Below are 27,507 nucleotides of genomic sequence, written 5' to 3'. Positions count from 1 at the left end.
CCCAGAGTTCAAGGCTACAGTGAGCTATGATCATGCCACTGCACTCCAGCCTGGGTGATAGAGCAAGACAATCTGAAAAAAATTTTTTTTTAATGCTTAAAAATAAGGCCGGGTGCGGTGGCTCACGCCTATAATCCCAGCACTTTGGGAGGCCTAGGCCCGCGAATCACTTGAGGTCAGGAGTTCGAGACCAGCCTGGCCAACATGGTGAAATCCCGTCTCTACTAAAAATACAAAAATTAACCAGGTGTGGTGGTGTGCGCCTGTAATCCTGACTACTCGGGTGTCTGAGGCAGGAGAATCACTTGAACCTGGGAGGTGCAGGTTGCAGTGAGATGAGATCGTCCTGCACTCCAACCTGGGCGACAGAGTAAGACTCTTTTTTTTGAAAGAAAATACTTTAAAATAACATCAAAATAACACATTATATTAACCAGGATACTATAACTATTATCCAGGATACTATATTAACCAGGATACTATAACTATTATCATTATTCACCAGGTCATCTTGAAGAAAAATATAATACATAAGAAGTGTCTAGTCCAGTATAAGGACATATTTGGCACACAGTTATGGTTACTATTTCTATACCCTGCCACTCAAGTGCCCGCACACAACCTGTCTCGTACTTCAGGTTCTAGTTCCCCAAAGCCCAGTTGCCTGGCTGCCTCTTCTAGCTGTGCCCTTGCAGGGACTTCTCCTCTGCTGAATCATTTTCCCCATCTCTTCTTATTGTCCACCTATCTGATGTGCAGGACATCACCTCCTCAGGGAAGTTTCTCTGATTGACACACATTCTCCTCCTCCCTCTTCACACCAACCCTTTAGGTGGCCCTTGTCCTCCCTCCCCTGTGGATTGCCAGGTCTGCTCAGTCCTCTGTAGCCCAGGGGCCATAGAACCCATAGGCCCCCATTCCTGGAGTGCTGGCCCAGGATCGAGCTCCCCTCCGCAGAGTGGGGATTAATGGCGGGGCAGGCCTTACTCTCCACCCACACAGACATCCAGAAGAGTTTTGGTTCCCCTAAATGTTATGTTGATCTTCCCATGCCCACAAAGAAGAGTTTGGGTTTCCCCTAAATTGTGATGTCATTTTTCCTGTCTCCCCTACCCCCCAGCCCTACCCCAGCCAAGGGGCAGTGCCAGCTTTCATGGTGAAGATGCCTGGGGTTTCCTGGGCAGCCCTTCACATACTGTGTAATAGCAATGGAAGGAATCCACAGGTGAATGCTGATGTGGGAGGCTCCCAGTCCAGCAGGGAGGGCAGCCATATATGCAGGGAGCAGAAACACACAATTTGGAATGGGTGCAGAGAGCCAGGCGAGGGCATAGAGGACAAGTCCCACTGGGCCTCAAAGTGTGGCCGCAGTGTGGCTGTGGGGATTGGCAGGCAGGCTTTGGAACAGACAGCCTCAGCTAGAAAGCCCTGGAAGTGCCCATGAGAGGCCACCAAGTAGGCAAAGGGGCAACAGCAGGTGCAGCAGCCTGGGACTCTAGGAAGGGACCCTGGAAACCTGAACCTCAATGGCCATGGCAGTGACAGAGGGGTCTGTGCTGGGCTTTAGGGAGGTGCCTCAGGCAATGTGGAGGACCTCGAGGAGGAAGGACAAGGCAGTGTCTGGCAAAGGCAGGGACAGAGAGCAAACAAGACAGAGCCAGGCACCCGGGAAGGGGAAGAGACCCCCGGGGGGAGGGGGAATGCGGTGCCAGAGGACAGGCTGGGGGCTGTTCTTAAGGGGAGGCTCTGATTTTTGTGGTTTTGTTTTTCCCAGAAGTCTCTCCAAGGAGTAAGATTCCTTTCTTAGGACTCCAGAAGTCAGAGGCCGCCCTTCTCTGGGGTCCCTGGGGTTTGGGCGTGAGTACTGGAGCAGAAAGCAGGGCTGGGCTGGGCTGGGCCTGGGGCCAGGTCTCGATGGCTGTTTCCTTCCCGGCAGCCAGCGGAGAAGCAGTGACAGAGTGTACCAGGAGGGGAAGCTGGCAGTGGCCCCAACACCTCTCTTCAATGGGACATGACCACCCCGCCTGCCCCTCAGTGTTTGGAGGACACTCTGGCACACTCGTGCCTTGCTTTCCTGGTGAACCTGTACCCCACTACAAAGAGGAACAGATAACTCCCCACCCAGCCCCACCCCTGCTTCCAGGGTCTTTGAGACACTCAGGAGAAAGAGCTTCAAATATTGTGAGGGTCTCTCTGTGTCAGCCACCAGGACGTCAATCCCTGCCTGGGCTGGCAGCAGGGACCTCGTGGACCCTCCTAGCCCACCCCATGCCCCCAGGAGCTCCGCTTGGCTTCTTCTCTTTTATACATTGTAAATACTACATTTATTTGTCTGAGATTTGCAAACTTCCGGTAAGAAGCACAGAACACAGGGCTCTACTTCATGCTGCCCTGGGCCCCAGCTCGCCAGGCATGCAGGACGGAGCTGGCAGATGAGTCAGACATCTTCGAGAGCAGTGCCAGGGGAGCAGCAGGCCCTGCTCCTTCCCATGTCCACTCCCGCTAGCCTGGGCCTGGACTGCAGCCAGGAAGGCGGGCCAGCCAGGATCCCCAGGTAACTACGCCACAGGGACCTCTTCTTGGAGGCTGCCTTCCCATCCCTCCCCATCCCTCTCCAATCACTGCAGAGCTTAGAGCCTGGACCACATGCTTGGTCCCTCACACAAGGTCCAAACCAGCTGCTGTCAGGCTGTTACTGTGGGTCCTGCCTCTTCAGTCAGGAAGCCTGCAAGGTAGGGCCCGGCAGGGCAGGCCTGGCTTCCCTCCTGGCATCACACCGTGCACCCAGCTCAGGGCTGGGCACTCAGCTGGGGACCAGGATGGACAAAGGCTTGTCCAGAGAACCACTGTAGGGGAGAAGTGCATGGCAGCCAGACTCAGTCTCCCCCAGCCTCCATCCATGGGCTCTTGGCTGGGCCTGAAACTTGTTAGGGCCTCAACTCTCGGTGGTACAGATGAACACTTCCTCCTCCAAGAGGCCCCTCGGGCTTGGTGCCAGGCTTGGGATTGGACTATGGAAAGTCAACCAAGGCTGCTACTTCAGGGCCCTGAGGACAGCCTCCAGCTTCATGGCCACGGCCAGGTCGCCCTTCACCTTCAGCCGTCCGCTCATGTAGGCCCCCAGGGGCCGTAGCTCTCTGCACAGCAGGGCCCGCAGGTCTGCCTCGGCCATCTCTACCACCACATCAGGGATGCCATCAGGCACCCCTTGTCCCACTCTTCCTTGTCCTGTGGGGGAAAAGAAAACCAAGTGTCAGTAGGGGGATGGAGAAACATGAAGGAGAGCTATGGGGATGGGAGGGGCTGGCATTTCCCATTGGGAGGAGAGTACTGGTTCAGAGTTCGGGTTCTAATACCCTGGGTTTGAGTCTTATTGGCTGTGTGAACTCTTGGAGCCTCAGTTTCCAAATCTGTGATGATAATCCCTTTACAGATGACAATTCCTAAGGCATAAGCTCATGGTAAGTGGGTGAGATAATGCACAAAAAGTACTTGGCGCAGAGCCTGACAGGCAGCAGGCCTGTAACATGGGCAGGCTTCTTGGTATTGGAAGCCTGGCTGTGTTGTCCTGCGGATGGTGGGGAGACCAAGGCATAGATAATGCCTGGAAATGGTGTCTGAGCCCCTTCCTGCCATGGGTTCACTCCAAATTATTAGCAGGAGCAGGGGGCAGTCTACAAGAGCACCACTGGGGTGGGTAACATGCAACCTAGCAAGCTGGATGGGAAGGAGAGGCAGGGAGGGCAGCGGCACCTGTAGTGAGGTCCAGGAAGTAGGCGCTCTGGGTGCCGCTGGGCAGGACGACATTGAACTGGTAGCAGGCCCCGACTTGGTTGACCAGGGCCTCAGACAGGAAGGGCTGTAGAGCGGTCAGCAGCCCCTCTGCCAGAGGCTTCTTTGGGCTGGGCCTGGCACCGACTTGAGGGGCAGGCGGCTCAACTTCACTCACCATCTCCACAGTGTCTGCTGGGGATGGCCAACAGGGTTGGGGAAGGAGGCAGAGAGGAGGTCATCGCAATGCCAAGGTCAGGACCACTCACTGTGGCCTTTGTACCTCTCCTCTTACATCCCCTTCAGGCCTCTGTTCAACTTCCTCCCCTACCAGAAAGATGCCCCTGAGCTTTCAGCCTAAACCGCAAACTCAGTTTCTAAACTACTCCAGCCTCAGATATAAAACTCTTTCCAGCTGCCCTTCTGGTGCTGTCGCCTCCTCCCACGGAGCCTGCCAATGGCCTCTACACACTCAGACACCTGGCCTCCTCTCGCTGCCCTGGCTGTGGTCAGCGTGGGCTGAGCATCTGTGCAGGGTGTGCACTGCACAGAGCTGCTGGGATAGCGAGCAAAGTCTGTGCTGGCACCAAGCTGGTAAGCACCCCCGCCCTCCTCCCCAGGGCTCCTCACCTGGCCCCGGGGACGGGGCACCTCCTGCCACTGAGTTCATGCTTCCTCCCAGGAAGTGCAGGGCCAGCTGCTGGAGGGTGCTGTCCAGGTTGGGCCCAGCTGGGCTGTCCTGGGGCGGCTGGAGCACGGCCTCCACCGCCAGCTCCACTCGGTCTACCTCCAGACCCCAGGCCCTGGTCACATCGTTGATCTCCAGCTGGAGGACAGGGTGGGGAGAAACGTAATTCATTCAACAAACCTTTCCTGAGCACCTTCTTTGGGCAGACTGTGTGGCTGTGCACAGACATGGAGTCACCACACCACCCTTGAGACGCTCCTAGCCTGGGACACAGGCAGAGGACAATGACCACTCAAGCTGTGGTAAGTACCAAGACAGAAGCAAGGCCGGTGGTGAGCCCCCAGCAGAGGAGGGTGGTGCCAGCAGGAGGGAGTCCTCAGGTGGAGGAGGACCCTGCCAGGCAATAGGAACAGCATGTGCAAAACTCCAGACAAGAAAACCTGGCATGTTCATGGAGCTGCGAGGAATGAGAGTTCCATTTAACTGGACCCTCACATGTGGGCTGAGGACTGGAGACAGCTAAGGGGTCAGAGGTGGGGTATTTCTGCTTACTTGGATTTATTCTGAAGCAACAAAGAGCCTCAGAGAAGAGTTTGAGCAGGGAGGTGACAGAGCAGACTTGCTTTAAGGCAAGATCCTCCTGGCTGCTGTGGAAACTGGATTTTAGGGGGCTGAGGGGAGGGATGGAGACCAAGTAAGACATTGTTTCAAAATACAGCCAAGGAATGATGCAGCTCTGGCCAGGGCAGAGGGGAGCTGTGAAGCCAAGATCCACTGAAGGAGGCATGCCTCTATCAACTCTACTGAGCCATAACAGGGCACTAGAGAAGTGCAAGCACCAGGTTAGGGGCTGCCTTGATGTGCAATAATAGAAGAGGGGCAGGGGTGGGGAGGAGTCAGGCTCCTGAATGGATGAGTGTGGCATTCACTAGAGAGGACACACAGAGGGTGGGAAGGGAGGGTTGGCAACTTTTTTTTTTTTACTATTGTAAGCTTGAAGTGTCTGTGGGGCAGTCAACTGTCCAGTAGGCAGCTGGAGAAATGGCCCAGGGTACAGAAACATCCGGGTTAGGGCAGGTCGTTGTGAATAATCAGCGTCCACAGGCAGCAGACAGCTCAGATGGATGAGCTCTTCCAGAGATGTTACAGATGAGAAGAGGCCAGTAATGAAACCCTGGAAACTCAAGGGCAGGAGAACAAGTGGCAGTAACCAGGGGTAACAGGGAAGGAGGAAATGCAGGGGGTTCTGGGGACTGGGGGCTGGGTCGACCATGTCGAATGCTGCCACCAGGTGATATAAGGGAAGGGCTGAGAGGTGCCCACTGGGCTGGCATGTGGGAGGTCACCGTGATGTTGGCCAGCGCTGACTCAGGAGCCCAAGGAGGTCAAGACGAAGGATGTAGGGGCAGGGGTTGGGGGCATGGATGAAAGTCTTGCAGAAGAAAAGGGGAGAAAGGGAGTGGGAGCTAGAGGGCACTGGGGCAAAGGGAGGGTACATTTCTACACAGAAAGGAGAAGTAACAGAGAAAGAGTGCATGGAGTGGAGGGAAGGCATCCTGGGACAGCAGGGGGCCCAGAGCAGTGCGCAGTACAGGGATGAACCTCAGAGAGGGGAGACAGCCAGGAAAAGAGGCAGGAAAGCAGCACAGAGGCAGGTGGGTTTGAAGGGGTGAAACTGGAGGAAGCAGAGTGCTCATCCTAGTCTTTCTCCTGAGCGTTAGGAGGCAAGGCCTGCTGCAGAGAGCAATGGGCAGTAAGGGCCAAGGCAGCTGGCCTGGACCTCTGCCAGGTAAGGAGTGGTAACTGGCTAAGGAGGGTCCAGTAGGTGAGAGGTGGGGACTCTGATTTCTCTAGAAGAAAATCAGGCATGTGAATAAGTGTACACCTGAACCAGGGCCTGAGGCCGGTGTGCTGGACTTCCTGAGGTTCTGTCTCAACCACAGGCACAGATCTCACTCTACCAGGTGCCCACTCAGTCTGGGAAATGGGGCCTAAATGACTCTTACATCCTCGTGTGGGAATGGCTTCCCCAAACTGCCTCTCTCACATCAAAGAAATGTGTAACAAGACTGAGATCAATTTTCTCTTCCTAAAGGTGAATTAACATGGGACATGGTTTTATGAATAAAAGTTGTTATCCACTTGTTATCTGAGTTGCGTTAGATCAAGCACTGGATTGAGGGGAGCTGGTGGGATGGAGGCAGGTGGTCTGGCTATGACTCAGCTCTGCCCTTGACCATAGCTGTCAAAGGCAAGTCAAATTATTTCTTAGCCTTAGTTTCCTCCCTCCAAAATAAAACAGTAGTACTGACTTGCAGCAAAAACGTGAAGCTCAGACAGGCTGGGCCAGACAAAAGGACTTTGTAAACCATAAGCTGCTAAGCACGTGAGAGCTACCGTTAGGACCTCAAATAGTATTTCCTCAGGGATTTCACCTCGCTGCTTGCAGTGGGACCTCCAGGACTGGCATTTATCCCACTCCCCTGCCTATCCTCTAACCTCGATTCCCCAGGGCAAAGCAGAGCCAAGAGGAATGGGGAGAAACTTCACCTACATTCCCCTGTCAGGACACAAGAGGAAGCACAAGTTGAGTGTGGCTGCAGGGGACATGCCTCTGCATGTGTATTTATTTCTACCCCGTCTTGTAGCAGAAGACATTTAAGGCAAACTCCAGTATATACATGGAGAAGAGGCAGGAAAAAGGTCCAGATGTCCTCATGTGTCTTTGTTCTGTTCCAAACAAGGAAACCAAAATCACAAGCACGCACATGCTGCATGGTGAGCCTGGAATTCCCCAGCAGGTGACTGGGCTGGGAGGGTCCCTGTTCCTTTACCCACCTGCCTGCCCCATGAGTCAGGCCCAGAATGAGAGCTGCAGAGGCCAGTGTCATCAGGGCAGAGCAGTGAGGGATAAAAACTCAGCAGTCAGGAGCAGACCCCAAGAATGTCTGCCGGGGCCACTTCCTCTTCTCAGGGACAAGTTTGCCCAAGATCGTTATGATCTATGCCCAACTGCCATTCCTCAACTCATGGCCCCACCCAGGCACTGGCTCTTCAAAGGTGGTTACACTTTTGGGACATATGGTAAACTGAGGCCCAGAGTGGTCTGACGCTTTGCTCAAAGTGACCTGGCAGGTGGAGCCAGGCCGGTGCCACCCCCCAAGCTCCGTCTTGTGAGGGGCTGCCTACCAGAAGCTGGTCGCTGATCTTGAGCTTCTCCATCTGGATCTCCCGCAGTGGCCTCTTGAGCAGGGCCTTGGTCATGGCATTCTGGGCCGTCATGCGTGTGGCTGTGTTCAGGTCTTTCACAGTCATCACCGACAGCACCGGGTCCCAGATGCGAAACTGGACATCGGCTCCCACAGACAGCACAGCCCCGTCCTTAGAGGCCAGCTGTTGGGGAAGGCCATGAGAGAGAGACACTGGAGGGGCTGGGGGTGCAGGGAGGTCAGGCCCACTGGGGCCACCCAGCTTGACCCACCTGCTTGGCAGCTAGCTCCTCAAGGGCAAATGGTGTCCCCAAGTATGTAGGGTTAGGTGTATGAAGCAAGGATGTCCTCCCAGCCTCCATCAATTTTCTGGTCTCTTCTTCCCCCTTTCCCCCTCAGATGGTGACTCACAGGCCAAGGTCTGGCACCACAGTACATTCTGGACAGGCCCCCAATTCCTCTGTCAAGGCAGCTGAGAAGCCCCTCACCTTGCAGGGAGGGACGCTGAAGGCTCGTGTCCTCAGATCCACCCTCTGAAAGGAGTCAATGAAGGGCAAGAGCAGAACCATGCCAGGTCCCTTGGGGGTGCGGATCCGGCCCAGGCGGAACACGATCATCCGCTCATAGGTGGGCACGATCTGTCCACAATGGCAAGGGAAAGAGTTGAAAGTGGTTAGCCAAGGCTGGCCAACGCTGTCTGTCTAAGTCCCTTCCTCACTTCTCTCCTCCTCACCTGGATCACAGTTAGGTATCCCTAACTCTGTTTTCAGATCAGAAAACCAAGGCTCACAGAGGCTAAGTTACTTGCTCAAAAATTGCATTGCCCTAAGTGAAACAGGGAAGACTTGAATGCAATTCTGAATAACTCCAAAGGCCATGTGTCTTAACCACTGCACTGTATTGACTTGATCCTTAGAGAAACTTTTCATCTCTATGGTCTGAAGCTAGACATGACTCATACCAGGAAACTGTCTGTCCTTGGATTAGTTAGGAGAAAAGGCTGGGCTGCCCTAACAGCACCCCCGGGCAAAGGGCTTTGTCAACTTTAGGTCCCTGGACCTCTTAGGGAAGTAGTGATGTCCAAATTGAGAAATGAAGGCCCAGAGAGGCAAAGCAACCTGCTCAAGGTCACACAGCATTTGTTTCTGTGGCAGTTTTAGAACTAGGATCTAGGGCCATTTAAGGACTCCCTTGCAGACCACACCAAACCCAGTGATTTTCTAGAGAGGGACTGTTGCCTAGGGTTATACAAAGGGAAAGGCCTCCTTGGGCTTCCACCTTCCCCACAGCTTTCAGGTGTGATGCTGAACTACAGCTCCATGATTCATCCTTTTCCCACTGTACCACCCCTTATTGAAAATGAGGCCTGAATTCCTATTATGCATTACCTGCTGGGCTAAGTTGGGTGTTTTCATTTCTAATTTATTCTAACCCAAAGAGAAGATAATTTGGCAAAGACATCTGCGTGCACCTTAAAGCCAGTGTCCAGATCCCAGGACTTAGGAGTCTGGGACTTGTTTCTACCCCCTACCGGCTCCCAGTATGACTTTAGACAAGCCCAAGCCTTAGTTTCCTCCCCTGAACAATGTGAATGAATGATTCTTGCCTAGCCCATTTTGCAAAGGGGTAATATTTAGGGAGACGGGACAGAGGATAGGCAAATTTATTCATCAACGCCAAAGCTCTGTGTGGCCCAACCACCCTGGGGCCTGACCCAGCCAGCCTTACCTTCAGGGCAAACCAGCCGGAAATGGGGAAGGTGACCAACAGCAGCAAGAACCCCAGGAAACTGATGAGGCCATGACAGAGGCAGGAGGGCCAGCTCTGGGGTGCATCTGCAGGTGAGAGCAGAGGTGGTCAACTGGACCTGCCATGACAGCTGCAAGTAGAGTAAACTTGGGCAAGTGTACCTTATGCCCACCTTCCCCTCGAGAGGGTCTTTCCTTCTCAGGGCTCTCAGTGTGGCTCCTTGCCTAATATCCCCATATCTTTGGGCAGCTGCGAGTTAGGATCTGTTCCCTCCTCCTATACAGCAACATTCATTTGTCCCAAGTCCAACAACCCTCACAAGGCCTTATTCTCTGCTAGGCAACAGTCATCAATCTCAGAATCCAGTCCAGGTGATGATGCTCTCCTCACTGGACTGAGTAGGGGTCCATCTTCTCGTTTAATTTATATTGCCTACTCATACCTGGCATGCAGCCAGGAGCACCTGGGCATCTGTAAACATGCACTGAATATTGCTGGCAAAACACATTCCTCCTATACCATTAGCCAGAGAAGTATGCTTTCCAGGAGTCCTTATGAAGATGATGCCTTAGCCTACAGGGATAGAGCATAAATAGCTTATCAACAGGAGCCATAAATGAGGAATAAGATTATTATTTTTTATTCCTCACCCTACTTTAATGCCTTAATGACCATTTAAAAACGTCTATTTCATGAGATCGCGCCATTGCACTCCAGCCTGGGGGACAGAGCGAGACTCTGCTTCAAAAACAAAACAAAACCAAAAACCAAAAACCAAAAAACCCTGCCTATTTAAATTCCAGAAAATTGTTAGGAGTCGGGGTCAGGGGCAGGGCTAGAAAGATGAAGCTTATCCAAGCCAAATGTCCTGGCCCCTGGAGAACCAGGATGGGAGCGGAGTCAAGACAGCTCCAGAATCTGGGATGAGGTTATTTGCTGCTTTCCTTCCCCCAACCCTGGACAGGAAGCAGTCAGGAGCCCCTGCTCCATTCTTCAAGGAAGTCCTGCCCTCTGGGCTAAGCCCCAGAGCACTGAGGCTCCACTTTGTGCCTGGCTCTGATCCCCCAGGCCTCTCAAGAGAGTTCTCGATACGGAGAGCTTTCAGGACAGGAAGGCCAGGGAGAGATCAAATACAAGGTTAGGCGGTCAGACTGAACAGTGTGGGATCTGGCGTCTAGGCCAAAGGAGCCACAGAAGACTTTGAGGGCAAGACAGAAGCAGGGCAGATCCAACAGGCAGCTGAGGACCCGTCTTTTTGGCCTGCACATCCAGGAGATGCCTAGTTCCCGGGCTTCTAGAGGTGCCCCCTAGGGTGAAAATTCTTCCATTTCTTGGCAGCAGGTGCCTTTAGGGTGCTGGTGGCCTCCTCTGCCTAGACCTCGGTTTCTTCTATGCGAAACAGAAACCTAAAACGTCTTCCAGGCCTAAAGGGCTGATAAGAACCGAGGACAAATGTGGTGAGGTGAGGTTTTGGAATATAGGAGCAACGCTGGCTGGCTCCGGGGCCACCGCCCCGTGACCCTGGGGAGGGCGGATCAGCGCTAGCAGCAGGCGCCGGGTCCAGCCCCCTCTCCACATCGTATCCCTTTCTCAGTCCCCCCTCGTAGGGTGCGATGGCGCCGGACCGGCCGACTCCTCGGACGCAGAGATTTCGGGCCTGGGGGTTGCCGGCCGGTCCCCCCCGGGTCCGCCGTACCGGGCGGCCACTCACCGGCCCCCGTCCCCACGCCGCCCCGCTCCGGGGACAAGCAGCCCTTCTGCGAGCCCAGAAAGCCAAAGCTCGACTGCTGGAAGCGGTCAAAATCCCCTAGGGGCAGCGCCCGGTACCCAGACCTGCCCAGCATGGCTTTTGACAGGAGACACGCCCCGCACCCTCGCACGGCGTCCTCCCTGACCAGCGGGGCCTACGCGGCCCCGCCCTGCTGGCTGCTGCTTCCGGCTTCACCCGCGCTGCCACCCGCGGCAGCGTCGGGCGCAGGAGGAGGAGACTGGCCGGGGCCCGCTCCCGCCGTCGTATGGCGCCCCCAGTGCTGGGAGGACCGAACTGCAGCCGAGGGCCAGGGGGTGTGATCGGTGTTCCCGGGAGCACGCTGGGGTCATCGCCTCCTCCGGTCTTCTACTCAGCCTTAGAAAAGCTGGAGGGGAAGCTGGTCACGGTGGCTCACGCCTATAATCCATCAGTTTGGGAGACTCAGGCAGGAGGATCGCTTGAGGCCAGGAATTCAGGACCAGCCTGAGCAATATAGGGAAAGCCTATCTCTACAAAAAATTTTGAAAAATTAGCCTGGTGTGGGGATGCCTGCCTGTGGTCCCAGCCTCTTGGGAGGCTGAGGCGGGAGGCTCTCTTGAGTCCAGGAGTTTGAGGCTGCAGTGAGCTATGATCGTGCCACTGCACTGCAGCCAGAGAGAGAGAGCAAGATCTCATCAGGGTTTACAGGAAGCGAATCTTCTCCAGGATCAAGGACATGCTATATCAGCCTTCTCAGCACTCCTTCTCGCACACTGGAGGCAGGGCATGCCATATCTGGACCTTGGGTTTCTCTGGGACATAGTCTGCAAATTATTGCTCTTTGTGAACCCACAGCCCAGCAAGCAGGGACTGGCACAGGGCAGATCTCAGTACTTATTTGTTAAGTAATGGCCTAGCCAGGTCACTGTGATCAAGGTGGAGTAGGAAGGCCTGAACTTTGGCACAAAAAGAAAGAAGTTTCACATGCAGACTTCGGGGAGCATGGAAGTGTAAGGAAGAAGGGGATAGCACAGAGCCACATGAAGGCAGGGGCCCCAGAGCACCACAGAGGTGAGGCCCTCAGTCCTGCAGGTCTAGAAACAGCATGCCCCTTGATCTAGGTACCTGAAATTAACTGGCCTCTCCAGGGCTTGAGAAAACCTGAATGCAACTTGCGAATTTACTTTGAGAAGTGTTAACTTCCAACAGAACTCTGGGGTAGTCTGGGAGCAGGCTATCTTTCAAAGCAAGCAAATAAATGAATAAAGCTTCCCCAGCTCTGCCTCCTCAGCCAATAGCCTCTGGCCTCCGAAGCCCCATCCTGCCATAGCCCACTTCTAGGTCCCTTGTGCAGATGGCTGCCCACTATATTTGGCTTTCATGGACTGATTCTCTAAAGGCCTGGGAGTACTGACCAGGCTGGAGGGAAGGGCAGGCTCCTGAGGCCTCTTACAGTCCCTAGGAAGTTGGGTATCCACCCAACCCTTGACCTCCAGCCCGCATACTATAAGGTTTACAAGAGCCAGGCCCTATCATCATCCTTTCTAGGCTGTTTCTAAGTTGGAACAGAGTACAGAGTGGGTACACAGGAGCCAGCACAGTAGTTGCGATGGTTTAAGTTTGAAGCCGGGGCACTGGCCCAGTGAGGTCACCTGGAGCTGTGCCCTTTTCCCCTCACCAGCTGGGAGTCTGGCATGCTTTTCCACTGGCGAAGACCTAGCTGGCTCTCCCCTCTCCCTCTTCATACCCGCTCTCCAGCTCTTCCCCTCCCACCTCAGATCCACCAGCCTTTCCAGCTGTCACTCAAGGCGTCACCCTGCTCCCTCACCTCCAGTCACTGGCTTCCCAGGATCTCTGACTCAAGACCCTCCTCTGCATCCCACAGCCACTGTCCTAGACCAGGGTACGTGCCCCTAGGTTGTTAGAGTGACTGTCCCATCATGCACAGTTGATCGTGTTGTTCCCTGATTCCAAATCCTTCACCAACTTCCCATCACTCCCAGAACTGGTCCAATCTCCTTAGCTAGGATCTTGTCCCAGCACACTCCTTGGGCATCATTTCTCATGAATTCCCTCTTAAATCTGAAAATGGCCAAAACTAGTTTCCAAACAGGCTTTCGTGTTTCAAACTTCCATGCCTTTTGCAAGAGCTATCTTTTGTGTTTCCAGTGTCCCCTGGACCCCACCACCTACAGCCCTGAATCCCTGGTGAATTCCCACTGCTTTTTCAGGTCCCAGCTGAGGGCTCTCCTTTCCAGAATGTCTCCGTTTGCAAGCTTGCTCTTCCATTACATCTAGGGCTCTTAGAAAGCAGGGGCTGGGGCTGCGTGTGGCTCATCTTTGTGCGCCCAGCTCCCGGCAGGAAGTGGCACGAAGCAGTGCCAGTGTGAATTGACGAATGGATCAAACCCGGGGGCGGGGCTGCAGCTCTGCCCTGCCTCTCCCGCTTTACCGTAAGTCAGCAGTAGATCTGCGGCTCCCCGCCTCTCCTTCCTCCCCGCTCTGGGCGTGTCTTTAGAAACCCACAGTCGGCCTCTCTGCCCCTAGAACCGCCCCCAGCTTCTGTCTCACTTCCTCTCCAGAGGCGGGCCCTGAGCCGGCACCTCCCCTTTCGGACAGCTCAAGGGGCTCAGCCAACTGGCTCACGCCTCCCCTTTAGTTTCTTTTCACGCCCTCCAAGATCTAAACCGAGAATCGAAACTAAGCTGAGGTCCATGGAGCCTGAACCCGCCCGATCTCCGAGGCCCCAGCAGGATCCCGCCCGGCCCCACGCGCCCACCATGCCTCCCCCCGAGACCCCCTCTGAAGGCCGTCAGCCCAGCCCCAGCCACAGCCCTACAGAGGTACTACTGGGTTAGGGGATGATTGGGTTAGGCTTTGTTGGTTTGTTGTGGTGGGGAGAGTGGGGAAGAGAGGGTCTAACGGAGGATTTGGTCAAGTACGCTAGAGAGTGACACAAAGCAGGAAGACCAGACACCAGGGTCCTGACCCTCTCGGCTGGGGCACGGGAGGGTAGGATAGAGTAGAAAAGAGGACCCGGAGGAGTTGGGGCGGCCTCGCTGGGCTGCGGTTTCTCCACTGAGCAGTTGTGCAAGGTGAGAAGGGTCAGTGGCCTCCGGGCCTGGGCCCGTCCGCCCACCCTCGAGCCCTGCCTCAACCCTGCCTCAGATGCAGGACCACAGATTAGGGATGATGGAGGTGCTAGCCCTGTTGCGCTGGCCTGGACCCAGGAGCATGTCCTAGGCACAGCAAAACTAAAACCAACTTCCCAGATCCGAGGTGAGAAACTGTGGCTCAGACTGAAGAGGTATCTTTGCCAAGGCCTCCCAGCTCATGTGGTTTCTGCTTAAGGAAGCCTCCCTAACAAACCCTTCTCTTGCCACACCTGTCCTGCCTACCTCCCACCTCCACCCCCAAAAGAACTACTTGGGTTTCTTGTTCTGCTGCCTTCCAGGCCCTTTTGCCTTCCATGCCTTCATGAAAGTACAGAGGACACCGTATTACAGTAACTTTTATAAGCATTATTACAACTAAGAATAACATTACTTAACAATACTAGCGAACATTTATGAGCACTTCAAATGTGCCAGGTACTGTATTAAGCACTTTGTGTTTTTTTTGTTGTTTTGTTTTTTGTTTGTTTGTTTATGTTTGTTTTTGAGATGGAGTCTTGCACTGTCGCCCAGGCTGGAGTGCACAGGTGTGATCTCTGCTCACTGCAACCTCCTCCTCCCGGGTTCACGTGATTCTCCTGCCTCAGCCTCCTGTGTAGCTGGGATTACAGGCCACGCCACCATACCTGGCTGATTTTTATATTTTTAGTAGAGACAGGGTTTCACTATGTTGGCACGATTGGTCTCTAACTTCTGACCTCGTGATCTGCCCACCTCGGCCTTCCAAAGTGCTAGGATTACAGGCGTCAGCCACCATGCCCGGCCTGCTTTTGTATTTTAAAAATTGTGGTAAAATATACCCAACAGATAAGCTCCTATGTTAACCATTTCTAAGTGTAACGTTCAGTGGCATTAAGTAGATTCACAATATTGTGTAACCATCACCACCATCTATTTTCAGAACCTTTTCATTACTCCAGAAACTCTGTACCCTTTAAACCATAAGGGAGGGAAAGATGGCTTCCCTCCACCCTTCTAGTTTCCTTGGCTGGGCTATGAATTAAATAGTCATAAAATAGATTAACGGGGGAAAACCCATATTTAATTACATATGTATACTCAGGAGTCCCACAAAGTATGAGACTCAAAGAAAGGTCAGATGATTGAAGCCTATATAACATCCTGAGCTACAGAAAAGAGCTTGGAGCTTCTGGGTGGTGATGATAACACAAGTTATGGGAGGGTGAGGAGAGGAGCTGTTGTCTTGCTATGTAGATAAAAAGTTCTTAGATAATAAGAGTTGTCTGGAGCAGCCCTCTTTTAATATAGATCATTTTACTAATGTAGATTTTCTTTAAGATGCAAATGCCTTTCTGTTTTACAAAAGGAGAGCTTTTCAGAGCTATTCCTGTATCAGCAGTTTCTCAGAATAACCAGCTTAAAATATGCCAACGAAGTATATTTCAAGGGTGGCATATTCTGGCCTCCTGCAGTCATATTTTGAAGTGGTGTGTCCTGAGTCTCAGTAATGCAATAGCTCCTCATTTTGTCCTTCCCCTAGCCCTTGGTAACTTCTAATCTACCTTCTGTCCCTATGAACTTACTTATTCTAGATATTTCATATAAGTGGAATTGTTACCAGTAGACGGTCTTGACTGCAAGTTGTTCAGGTTCTTGGTGTTTTGAACAAAGAATTGGACAAAATGCACAGCAAAGCAAGGAAAGAATGAAGCAATGAAAGCAGAGATTTATTGAAAATGAAAGTACACTCCACAGTGTGGGACTGGTTGGAGCAGGACTCAAGGGCCCCAGTTACAGAATCTTCTGGGTTCCAAATATGCCCTAGAGGTTTCCCATTGGCCACTTGGTGTTCACCCCATTGGTTGCAGAAAGCAACCAATCAGAGGTACTTTCAATTTTCCATCTGCCAGGCAGGAAATGGGGTGGTTTGCAAAGAAAGTAGCTTCTGGTCCTTTTGTTACTTAGGCATGGAGAGTTGGGGTTTTCCTTTGGATTTAGTTCTAGGAAGTCAGAGGGAATCGGCCTTAGGTTCCCTGCCTCCAGACCCTATTCTCCTGCCTCAGAATCATACAGTATTTGACCTTTTGTGTGTGGCTTATTTCACTTAGCATAATGCCATTGAGGTCCATCTATGTTGTAGCATGTATCAGAATTTCATTTCTTTCTAATGCTGAATAATATTCCATTATATGTGTAGACACATTTTGTTTATCTATTCATCTGTTGATGGATACTTGGATTGTTTCTACATTTTGACTATTGTGAATAATGTTGCTCTGGACATTGTTGTACAAGTATCTGTTTGGGTCCTTGTTTTTAGATCTTTTCGTTATATATGTAAGAGTGAAATTGCTGGGTCATATGGTTGTTCCATGCTTACCTCTTTGATGAACCCCCAAACTGTGCATTAAGCACTTTATATGAGGTTGGTACTTAGTGTATCTACCTTCCAAACTGAGTTCCTTGAAGGCAGAATGTATCCTATACCTCTTATATCTCAGGGCCTAGTACTGTGTGTGATGAGAAGTAGATGCTCAATAAATGGTGCAGTGAGAACAGGAGGGCCTGAATAAGTGGGAGTATTGGGGTGCTGATAAGCCAGGGTTTTGCATCATCCAATGACTGGCTGGAATGGAATATGAGGTCCTACTCCAGGCTCCAGCTGTAAGGGTGGTTGGCCAGTGGGTGGGGGCTCTTGGGACTTCTCCAGGCCTCACCCGCCTCTCTGGTCCCCCAGCAAGCCCCCTCTCCGGAGGAGGAGTTCCAGTTTCTGCGCTGCCAGCAATGCCAGGCTGAAGCCAAGTGCCCGAAGCTGCTGCCTTGTTTGCACACGCTGTGCTCAGGATGCCTGGAGGAGTCGGGCATGCAATGCCCCATCTGCCAGGCTCCCTGGCCCCTAGGTGCAGACACGCCCGCCCTGGATAACGTCTTTTTCGAGAGTCTGCAGCGGCGCCTGTCGGTGTACCGGCAGATTGTGGATACACAGGCCGTGTGCATCCGCTGCAAAGAGTCGGCCGACTTCTGGTGCTTTGAGTGCGAGCAGCTCCTCTGCGCCAAGTGCTTCGAGGCACACCAGTGGTTCCTCAAGCACGAGGCCCGGCCCCTAGCAGAGCTGCGCAACCAGTCCGTGCGTGAGTTCCTGGATGGCACCCGCAAGACCAACAATATCTTCTGCTCCAACCCCAACCACCGCACCCCTACACTGACCAGGTGAGTGGGCTGGCACAGGATGGGATGGTGCATCCAAGAACCAGAGGTGAGAGGAGCAAAGATCCAAAGAGTCACACAGCTGAGGACAAGGAGCTTCTGGGGCCTTGCAACTCTAAATGTGGTCTGCAGATATGCAGCATCCCTGGTGATGACCACAATTTATGCTGCCAGTCCCCACGCAGGTGGATAGTAAGTTTCCAGTTTCCTCCTATAATAAATAATGCTGCAGAATCATCTTTGCATTGTTATCCAGTAATTTCTTCAGGATAAATTTTTAGAAGTGCCACTGCTGGCTGCAGGGGGACAGAAATTCTACATTTGATACATGTTACCAAATTGCCCTTTAGAAAGTCTTCGAGTGGAATTTTCCATGAGCACTGACACGGAATCTCAGTAAGGCTGGATTCTAGGATCAGAGGCAGGTAGGTAGTTTGTCTGAAAAGTTGAGACCATTAACACCAGGCAGTGCTATCTGAGAATGTCTGTATGGGAAAAAAAAAATCACATCCAGTTGTAATTATTTTTATTAAACAGATTTTAATTCAGTTTTTAAATAGGTAATACATTCGTACAGCTCACGAACAAAATTTATAAAGAGGAGAGAGAGAGTGCAGTCTTCTGTCCATCCTCAACTGTCTAATTCCCACCACTTCTCCCTTTTCCCATCCACAGGTAGCCATTGTTATTAGATTTGAATGTTTCTTCTGAGAGTTTTTTTATGACTATATATGCAGGTAGGAGCAGTCTTACCAGGTCCTATTTGCCCTCTTTTAGCCAAAATGGTAGCATAACTATGTGAACTTTCAACCATCAGAAATAGATTGTTTATAGAAGGCTCTTCTTGGTTCTTAGGGATCCACTTGCAAAATGAAAGCATTTTTCGCTTGTTTTTGACAACTCAGAACTATATATGGCTAAACCACATACCTGCTGAACTACATATCTGCTAAACTGAGTGTGGTTTGTTTCCTGCTTTAGGATAAACTTCCCCCACTATCAGAATAAGCTTTTCCCTCCGATTTCTCCACAGCTGGTATCACCATATTTCTTAGCTTGTTGTAAAGTTTGAGTGGCTTTCCACTTGTTTATTGGCCATCGTGTTTCTTCATTTGTGAATGGCCTGTTTAGGTCCTTTGCCTGTTGTTGTTGTTTCCTTTGAGGAATTAAGGGATTAATTAAGGAATTCAGGAACAAATTCCTCGAAGGAAAAAAATTTATGCATTTCTTTTGCTCTTACAATTTGTGCAGTTTTAAAACTTACATATTCATTGGATTTTGATTGAAGTTGCAATAGATTAGGGGAAATTGGCTTTATCTCTGGTTATATCTTTTGAATTTAAAAATTTAAAAAAAAAATTTTTGTTTTTGAAATAGAATCTCCCTATGTCACCCAGGCTGGAGTGCAGTGGCGTGATCTTGGCTCACTGCAACCTTCGCCTCCCGGGTTCAAGCGATTCTCCTGCCTTAGCCTCCCAAGTAGCTGGGATTACAGGTGCATACCACCATGCCTGGCTAATTTTTTGGTATTTTTAGTAGAGACGGGGTTTCACTATATTGGTCAGGTTGGTCTCCTGACCTCAGGTGATCCACCTGCGTCAGCCTCCCTAAGTTCTGGGATTACAGGCGTGAGCCACCGCACCCAACCTTATACTAATTTCTTAATGATTTTGTAAGCTTTCATGTTTTGAACATGATAATGCAGCCATCCCATGGGATCCATGGGAGATTGGTTCAAATTCATAGATGCTCAAGTCTCTGATATAAAATGGCATAGTATTTGTATATAACCTCTACACATCCTCCTGTATGCTTAATTTTTATTTTATTTTTATTTTTTGAGACAAGGTCTTGCTCTGTCGCCCAGGCTGGGGTGCAGTGCTGCACTCATGGCTCACTGCAGCCTCAGTCTCCTGGGGTTCAAACAATCCTCCCACCTCAGCCTCCAGATTATATGGGACTACAGGTGTGCATCACCATGCTCAGCTAATTTTTAAATTTTTTTGTAGAGACAGGGTTTCGCCACATTGCCCAGGCTGGTCTTGAGAATTCTTGGGCTCAAGCAACAACCCTCCCACATAGGCCTCTCAAAGTGCTGGGATTACAGGTGTGAGCCACTGTACCCAGCCCCTCCTTGTATACTTTAAATCATCTCTAGATTACTTATAATGCCTAATACAAGTAAATGCTATGTAAAGAGTTGTTTTACTATATTTTTGATTTTGTATTATTTTTTATTGTGGTACTTTTTTTTATTGATTTTTTTTTCCCTGAATATTTTTGATCCAAGATTTGTTGAATCCACAGGTGTGTAACCTGCAGATACTGAGGGCCAACTGTACATATAAATTGTTTAGCATAGTGCCTGGCACATATTAAATACTCAATGAATGTTAAAATTCTATTATAATTTCTCTGCTCTAGAACAGTTTGAAGAATATAAGAAATTTAGGCTTATAAAAGTTTTTTGAAAAACCATCTTGGAACTGGTGCCTTTTTTATAGTAGAATTTTGAGAATTTTTCCCATTTTTGCCATGGAATTAGTCTGTTCTGGTTCTTGTGTCAGAGTTTTGGAAAATTTTCCAGTTCATCCTGAGTTACCTTTCATAATTTAAAAATCTCAGCCAGTGCAGTGGCTCATGCCTGTAATCCCAGCACTTTGGGAGGCCAAGGTGGATGGATCACGAGGTCAGGAGATTGAGACCATACTGGCTAATACGGTGAAACCCCGTCTCTACTAAAAATACAAAAAATTAGCCAGGCATCCTGGCGGGTGCCTGTAGTCCCAGCTACTCGGGAGGCTGAGGCAGAAGAATGGACTGAACCCAGGAGGCGGAGCTTGCAGTGAGCCGAGATCGTGCCACTGTACTCCATCCTGGGCGACAGAGAGACTCCGTCTCAAAAAAAAAAAAAAAAAAAAATCCTCTAGGTCTGTAAACTGTACCCCTTTTTTTAATTTCTGATGTTGTATATTTGTGGTTTAGTGGTCTTTTCAAAGTACGGTACTTTTAGTCTTTCCTTAGATTGCTTACTGATTTTAATATTTTCCTTCTTTCTGTTTGGTCATTTTATTATTTTTGTCATTTTCTTCCTTCTAACTTTTGTCATTATTCATTTTCTAGCTTCTTGAACTTATAATTCATTTATTTGCAATCTTTATTGTTTAATAATAATAACTTTTTTTTTTTTTTTTTGAGACAGAGTCTCCCTCTGTAACCCAGATTGGAGTGCAATGGTACGATCTTGGCTCACTGCAACCTGTGCCTCCTGGGTTCCAGTGATTCTCCTGCCTCAGCCTCCCCAGTAGCTGAGACTACAGGTGCCCACGACCACGCCTGGCAAATTTTTTTATTTTTAGTAGAGACAGGGTTTTCCCATGTTGACCAGGCTGGTCTCAAACTCCTGGCCTCAAGTGATCCACCCGCCTCAGTCTCCCAAAGTTCTGGGATTACAGGCATGAGCTACAATGCCTGCCTAATCATAACTTTTTTAAGGCATAAGTTCTCTGTATATGGCTTTGGCTGTATGCCATAACTTTGATAATTTTATGAGTGTTTTTATAGTCAATCATTTCTCAAATATCATGTCAGTCTTTTATTAAAAAGGTTCTCTTGCTTAAGGTCAAGAGTTCAAGATCAGCCTGGGCAACATAGCAAGACCTCATCTTTACAAAAAATAAAAAAATTTAGCCAGGCATGTTAGGTGGTACATGCTTGTAGTCCCAGTTATTTGGTAGGTTGAGGCAGGAGGGTTACTTGAACCTGGGAATTTGAGCCTGCAATGAGCTGTGACGGTGCCACTTCACTCTAACCTGAGCATCAGAGCCAGCATCGAAAAAAGAAAAAAATTTTTTTTTCTCTTGAAAAGTTTTAGAGAAGGGTGTTTTCTAAAATTTTCAAGTGGTTTGTGATGTTTGGTTTCTCGCTCTGTCACCCAGGCTGGCATCTGGTGGTGTGATTTCATATTGCTAATTTCTGCACTATGGCCAGTTTATATAGTTTGTATGAGTTCTACATCTAAGACTATATTGAGATTTTCTTAGTGGCCTAGGATATTCCTTGGACTCACATATTCCTAGCAATAATCCTTAGAGTTGAAAAGTTGTATTTGTTGTACAGTACACACATATATATAATATACAAATATATGTATATATAGTGTATATATGCATATATATGTGTATATCCATATATATGTAAGTTCTAGTGCTTGTGTGTGTGTATATCTACACTCTATTGAAACTTTCTACCACCTTTCTTTCTTTCTTTTTTTTTTTTTTTGAGACGGAGTCTTGCTCTGTCGCCCAGGTTGGAATGCAGTGGCGTGATCTCGACTCACTGCAACCTCCTCCTGCGGGGTTCAAGTGATTCTCCTACCTCAGCCTCCTGAGTAGCTGGGACTACAGGCGCGTGCCACCACACCCGGCTAAGTTTTTTTTGTATTTTTAGTAGAGATGGGATTTCACCATGTTGACCAGGATGGTCTCGATCTCCTGACCTTGTGATCCACCTGCCTCAGCCTCCCAAAGCACTGCGATTATAGGAGTGAGACATCACCCCTGGCCAAAACTTTCTACCTTTCCTTCCATTCTGTTTCACCAATTCTCTAAATAATAATTACAGAGTGGTAACTTCCCCATTAAAACATATATATATAGGCCGGACATGGTGGCTTCCACCTGTAATCCCAACAATTTGGGAGGCCAAGGCTGGTGGATCGTTTGAGCCCAAGAGTTTGAGGCCAGCCTGGGCAATATGGTGAAACTCTGTCTCTACAAAAAAATACAAAAATTAGCTGGGCATGGTGGCACATGCCTCTCGTCCCAGCTATTCAGGAGGTGGAGGTATTCCTCAGAGAGGATCACCTGAGCCTGGCAGTTCAAGGATGCGGTGAGCCATGATCACGCCACTGCACTCCAGCCTGGGTGACAGAATGAGACTCTGTCTTAAAAAAAAACAAAAAACAAACAAACAAACAAAAAAACAGGGCCAGGTGTAGTGGCTCACACCTGTAATCCCAGCACTTTGGGAGGCTGAGGCGGGTGGATCATGAGGTCAGGAGTTCAAGACCAGCCCGACCAACATGGTTAAACCCCACCTCTATTAAAAATACAAAAATCAGTTGGGCGTGGTGGTGGGCGCCTGTAATCCCAGCTACTCAAGAGGCTGAGGCAGGAGAATCTCTTAAAACCAGAAGGTGGAGGTTGCAGTGAGCCGAGATTGTACCACTGCACTCCAGCCTGGGCAACAAGAACGAAACTCTGTCTCAAAAAAAAAAAAAAGTGTGTATACACACACATGCACGTGCGTACTCTAGAACCTATCTCATCTATCACCACAAAGAGTAGAATATAACTGTTCTTCCAGAGAAATTAAAACATTTAGCACACTTTTATACTTTTTCTTCTTCCCTCTTCCCTCTCACTTTCAGATTTAGTTGAAATAATGTGAACTTTTAGGTCCAGATTACTACCAAATTTTTAATTTTTTTTCTATTGTAAGCATCCTTTCTGAACAGGTATTAAGCTTCATAATCATATTACAACCCACCTGTTAGCCATACCTTAGACTTTAATTGGATTCATTGCTCAACATAATTTTTCCTATAGCTTTTCTTCCCCTTTCTTGAATTATTTAAGGTGATTAATTTTCCATTTGGCAGAAATACTCCATCAAGTAATTAAAAAAAATTATTCCAGAGTTTACTTTCTGAGACCTTAAGTGTCTTTACTTGTATGTCCTTTTGCTGTCACATATGAGGGAAAGTTTAGCTAGGTGTAAAATTCTGAGGTCACAATCACAGTGCTTTTACCTCAGAATGTATAAACCTTGCTTCACAGATTTCTAGTCTGGTGTTGCAGATGAGAAGTCCAGTTACGGTCTATTTTTTCTCTGTGAGTATACTTTTTAGAGATGGGGTCTCACTCTATCACCCAGGCTGGAATGTAGTGGTGCAGTCAGAGCTCACCACAGCCTCAAACTCCTGGGCTCAAGCAATCCTCCCACCTTGGCCACCCAAGTAGCCAGGACTACAGGCACCTGCCACCACGCCTGGCTAATAAATATAGTTGGATGGTTTTCATTTGTTTATTTGTTTGTTTAGAGACAGGCTCTTGCTCTGTTGCCCAGGCTGGTGTGCAGTGGTGTGATCATAGCTTACCGTAACCTCGAACTCCTGGACTCAAGAGATCTGCCAGCCTTAGTCTGTGAGTAGCTAGGATTACAGGTGCCTGCCACCATGCCTGGCTAATTTTTAAAATTTTGTATAGAAATAGGGTCTCACTCTATTGCCCAGGCTGGTCTAAACTCCTGACTTCAAGTGATCCTTCTGCCTTAACTACCCAAAGCACTGGGATTACAAGCTTGAGCCCATGCCCAGCCTGCTAAAGATCTTTATATAATTTTTTCTTTTTTCAATAATCTTCTATCACCATTGTTGATCTGAAAAACTCAAGTCTTTCTTCAGCTTTTCAGCTCAGGGAAATTAGATTCTGCTATTTATTTATTTGAGATAGAGTCTCGCTCTTGGAATATAGTGGCATGATCTCGGCTGCTTGCAACCTTTGCCTCCCAGGCTCAAGCAATTCTCATGCCTTAGCCTCCCAAGTAGCCGGGACTACAGGAGTACGCCACTACACCTGGCTAATTCTTGCGTTTTCTTTTTAGTAGAGACAAGGTTTTGCCATATTGACCAGGCTGGTCTTGAATCCCTGGCCTCAAGTGATCTGCCCGCCTTGGCCTCCCAAAGTGCTGGGATTATAGGCATGAGCCACTGTGCCTGGCCATACTTTTTAATGTACTCATAGCCCTTCATTTGTTTAATTTATTATTTATTTATTTATTTTAGACATGGTCTCACTCTGTCACCCACACTAGAGTGCAATGGCACGATCGTGACTCACTGCAACCTCCGCCTCCCAGGTTCAAGCGATTTTCCTGCCTCAGCCTCCCGAGTAGCTGGGACTACAGGCGCGCACCACCATGCCCAGCTAATTTTTGTATTATTAGTAGAGATGGGGTTTCACCATATTGGCCAGGCTGTTCTCAAACTCCTGACCTCGTGATCCACTCACCTTGGCCTCCCAAAGTGCTGGGATTACAGGTGTGAGCCACTGCACCTGGCCCATTTGTTTATTTTTAAAATGTTTACTACTGTTGTTATATGGATATTGGAACTCCAAGAACATTTTACATCTTTTAATTTTTTTCCCCATTGATTCTGTTGCTTTGCCTTTTTTCCCCAAGATTCTCTGAGTGCTCCTCAAATTGTTTTTCTAACTTGCCAGCTCATCTTTTCACAGCTGACTCCATTCTTCTATCTGCTACCCCTGTTGAATTGTTGTGGGTTTTTTCCCCCCAGCAATCTTTTTTTTTTTTTTTTTTAAATTGCCAAAAGAGCTTAATGCTGTCAGGATGCTTTTTCTTGGCAGCCTGTTCTTGTTTTCTCACTGTAGTATGTTCTTAAGTCTCCCTGAAAAACACACTTCGCATTTACAAAGGTATATGTTTCCTACATGATCCCCTTTTCAATGGGGACTTGCTCAGTTTGGCTGTTGATTCTCTTCATAGTTGTCCTGCGGTCTGTGCTATCTGCTCCCATGTAAAGGCTGACATCCAGATTGTTCAGTGTTTGTAGCTAGTGTGGGCTGGCAGCAGTTGTGTAAAGCACAATTTATACCCCACACTCAATCCCTGCAGTGGAACAGGGCCGCTCCCCACGAGCCCCAGATGGTGTCAGTTTGTAAGTAGTCCCACCTCTACTGTGGGGGTCAGAGGTGGATTTCTCCCCATTAGGGATGGAAAAAACCTTTTGTCTGTACCCATTTTAGATGTCCAGCTAGGTCCCTGTAAATTAGACTCACAAGATATAGATTCACAAGAGAAAAGCAGTCTGGGCCCGCCTGTAGTCCCAGCACTTTGGAAGGCAGAGGTGGGTGGATCACCTGAGGTCAGGAGTTTGAGACCAGCCTGACCAACATGGTGAAACCCCATCTCTACCAAAAATACAAAAATTAGCCAGGCGTGGTGGCACACACCTGTAATCCCAGCTACTCAGGAGGCTGAGGCAGGAGAACTGCTTGAACCCTGGAGGTGGAGGCTGCAGTGAGCTGAGATCACACCACTGCCCTCCAGCCTGAGTGACAGAGCGAGACTCTGTCTGGAAAAAAAAAAAAAAAGAGAGAGAGAGAAAAACAGGAGCATTTTAGCATGTGCATCTAGCATGGGTATCACATCTAGCATGGGAATTATGCATATACATGGGAGTATCCAGAGATGAGTAACTCAAAGCATTGGTTAGAACCTCAGCTTACATAGCTTAATGAAAGAAAAAGAAATGTTTAGAGAAGTGGCAGGATAAAAGAAAGGGGTTTTAGGCTTGCAAAGGTGGCAAACTGTAGGAAGTTGTGTTTCTGTTTTGCATTGCTAGAAGGAATACCTGAGGCTGGCTAATTTATAAAGAAGAGAGGTTTATTTGGCTCATGTTCTGCCTGCTGTACAAATGTGGCACCAGAAACCTGCTTGGCCTCAGGTGAGGCTGCAGATAGGTTTTAATCATGGCAGAAGGTGCAGGGGGAACAGGCGTGTTGCATGGCAATAGAGGGAGCGAGAGAGAGAGAGAGAGAGAGAGAGAGAGAGAGAGAGAGAGAAAGAGGAAGTGGGAGAAGGAGGTGTCAGGTGCCTTTAAATAACCAGCTCTCCCATGAACTACCAGAGAGAGAATTTACTCATTACCATGGGATGGCCCCAAGCTATTCATAAGGGATCCACCCTCATGACCCAAACACCTCCCACTAGATCCCGCCTCCAACACTGGAGGTCACATTTCAACAGGAGATTTGGCAAATATATGAGAATCCTAATGGAGTAAGGTTTGTTTGTGCGGGCCCACTTGGCGCCAGCTTTCCATCTTCGTGGCTGTAAAACTTCCCTGAGAGAGGAGATTTATGCAGTTCTTGTTTCTCAGAAGTTTCTGCTTTTAGTCATAAGAGCAAAGAGCGTAACAGTCAAAAGAGTTCCTGTTTTTAGTCATAAGAGAAGCTCTTAGAAGGCTCCTTTCTGTATCTGTTGGTTTTCATTTGCCTGCAGCTCAAAACAATCATATGCCAAAGTGGCATATTTTGGAGTGGCATATTTTTATCCCCTATGTCAGGAACAATGGGCAGGGAAGTTTCAGCCAGCAAGAGGGCAGGATTCCTGTTCCTTCAGCACGATGCATGGCCTTAAAAAACCTGAAAAATCATATGCTCCCACTCCCATTTCATACTGCTTCACAATTTACCAGTGGTTACTGGATAAACTCCACTTATTTTTTCTGCACAAAACCTCAATGTCATAAATAAAAGCTCACAACTTCCTCTGGTCCCAAGTCAATTAGCAGCCACCTCGCTCTTTGACACTGATCTGATTTACAGCTCACACTGGGGAGCAGCCCCAGAGGTGGCTTTAAACCTGGGACTTGGGGTGTCTGCCCTGGGGCCATTGGTATTTGCTCCACATGCCTGTGAAGTCCATTCTTTCATGTTCATGTCACACCTACTGTGTGGCATGTTCTTTACTAGGGGCTGGGGTAGAAATATGAATGGACACAGCCCCTCCTTGAGATCACAGCTTGGTAAACAGATCAGCCATTAACATCGAGGCGGCAGGGTTCTGTGCAGAAGGCTGTGTGACTTTGCTGTCTATTGTGACTGTGTTCTGAGAGTTGCCTTTGTCACACTGTTTTCTCTTAGGTTTGCCCTCAGCAGCATGCCTTATCTGGCACAGGGCCGACATCCTGTTTGTGCTCAGTCAGTTGTGGAAGGAAGAAGGCAGGCAGGCACAAAGGTAGCTGAGCTCAGAAAAGGCCACTTACCCTGCTGGGATTGGCTGGGGAAGGCGGCTTCAAAGAGGCCATCACACTTAGTGTGATGTATAAGGAAAGAGAAAGGTTACAGATAGGAGAGACCACAGGGGCAAGGAAGGGGCACTAGTGAGTCTGCAGCATTTCAGAAACTGCAATAGAAGGTTGATGTGAGGGCA

The 27,507-nt window shown here is 49.3% G+C and overlaps 2 protein-coding genes across 31 annotated transcripts in view; one reads left to right on the top strand and one right to left on the bottom strand.

The window, feature by feature from the left end:
- Nucleotides 1-2,305: 2,305 nt before the first annotated feature.
- STOML1 (stomatin like 1) lies at nucleotides 2,306-11,391 on the bottom strand. 10 transcript variants are annotated; one of them, XM_033189435.1, is made up of 7 exons: nucleotides 11,290-11,391; nucleotides 9,397-9,503; nucleotides 8,157-8,306; nucleotides 7,649-7,852; nucleotides 4,402-4,597; nucleotides 3,754-3,966; nucleotides 2,306-3,228 (listed from the first exon to the last, which is right to left on the bottom strand). In XM_033189435.1, the coding sequence occupies exons 3-7, from the start codon at nucleotides 8,283-8,285 to the stop codon at nucleotides 3,035-3,037; spliced, it is 936 nt and encodes a 311-aa protein (XP_033045326.1). In that variant the 5' UTR covers nucleotides 8,286-8,306; nucleotides 9,397-9,503; nucleotides 11,290-11,391; the 3' UTR covers nucleotides 2,306-3,034. The 10 variants fall into 10 exon arrangements, with proteins under 10 accessions (XP_033045326.1, XP_033045317.1, XP_033045318.1 ...); XM_033189426.1 differs by having other exon boundaries at nucleotides 11,129-11,388; XM_033189427.1 differs by having other exon boundaries at nucleotides 3,754-3,963; nucleotides 11,129-11,359.
- Nucleotides 11,392-13,726: 2,335 nt separating this feature from the next.
- The window catches only part of PML (promyelocytic leukemia), a 57,976-nt gene continuing 44,195 nt past the window's right edge, over nucleotides 13,727-27,507 (top strand). For 8 of the 21 annotated variants that reach the window (XR_004431900.1, XM_033189414.1, XM_033189416.1 and 5 more), the window contains exons 1-2: nucleotides 13,743-13,989; nucleotides 17,018-17,490. Coding sequence is in view for 20 of the 21 variants with exons in the window: in XM_033189414.1 (XP_033045305.1) it covers nucleotides 13,861-13,989; nucleotides 17,018-17,490 (602 nt within the window). In the remaining variant the exon portion in view is untranslated. Of the gene's footprint in view, nucleotides 13,990-17,017; nucleotides 17,491-27,507 lie in introns of all 21 variants that reach the window. The other 13 variants (XM_033189411.1, XM_033189412.1, XM_033189410.1 and 10 more) reach the window with 7 other exon arrangements.

The sequence above is a fragment of the Trachypithecus francoisi genome, unplaced genomic scaffold (genome assembly GCF_009764315.1).
Source record: "Trachypithecus francoisi isolate TF-2019V2 unplaced genomic scaffold, Tfra_2.0 Lachesis_group3, whole genome shotgun sequence".
Lineage (NCBI taxonomy): Eukaryota > Metazoa > Chordata > Mammalia > Primates > Cercopithecidae > Trachypithecus > Trachypithecus francoisi.
This window is presented reverse-complemented; position numbering and strand designations above follow the sequence as displayed.

Excerpts from the sequence above, each read along its gene's own strand:
- STOML1 (XM_033189426.1), bottom strand. The coding sequence starts at position 11,261 with ATGCTGGGCAGGTCTGGGTACCGGGCGCTGCCCCTAGGGGATTTTGAC. Across the intron at positions 9,504-11,128 it reads CGGCGTGGGGACGGGGGCCG|ATGCACCCCAGAGCTGGCCC; the intron begins GTGAGTGGCCGC and ends TCTCACCTGCAG. Across the intron at positions 8,307-9,396 it reads CCGGCTGGTTTGCCCTGAAG|ATCGTGCCCACCTATGAGCG; the intron begins GTAAGGCTGGCT and ends CATTGTGGACAG.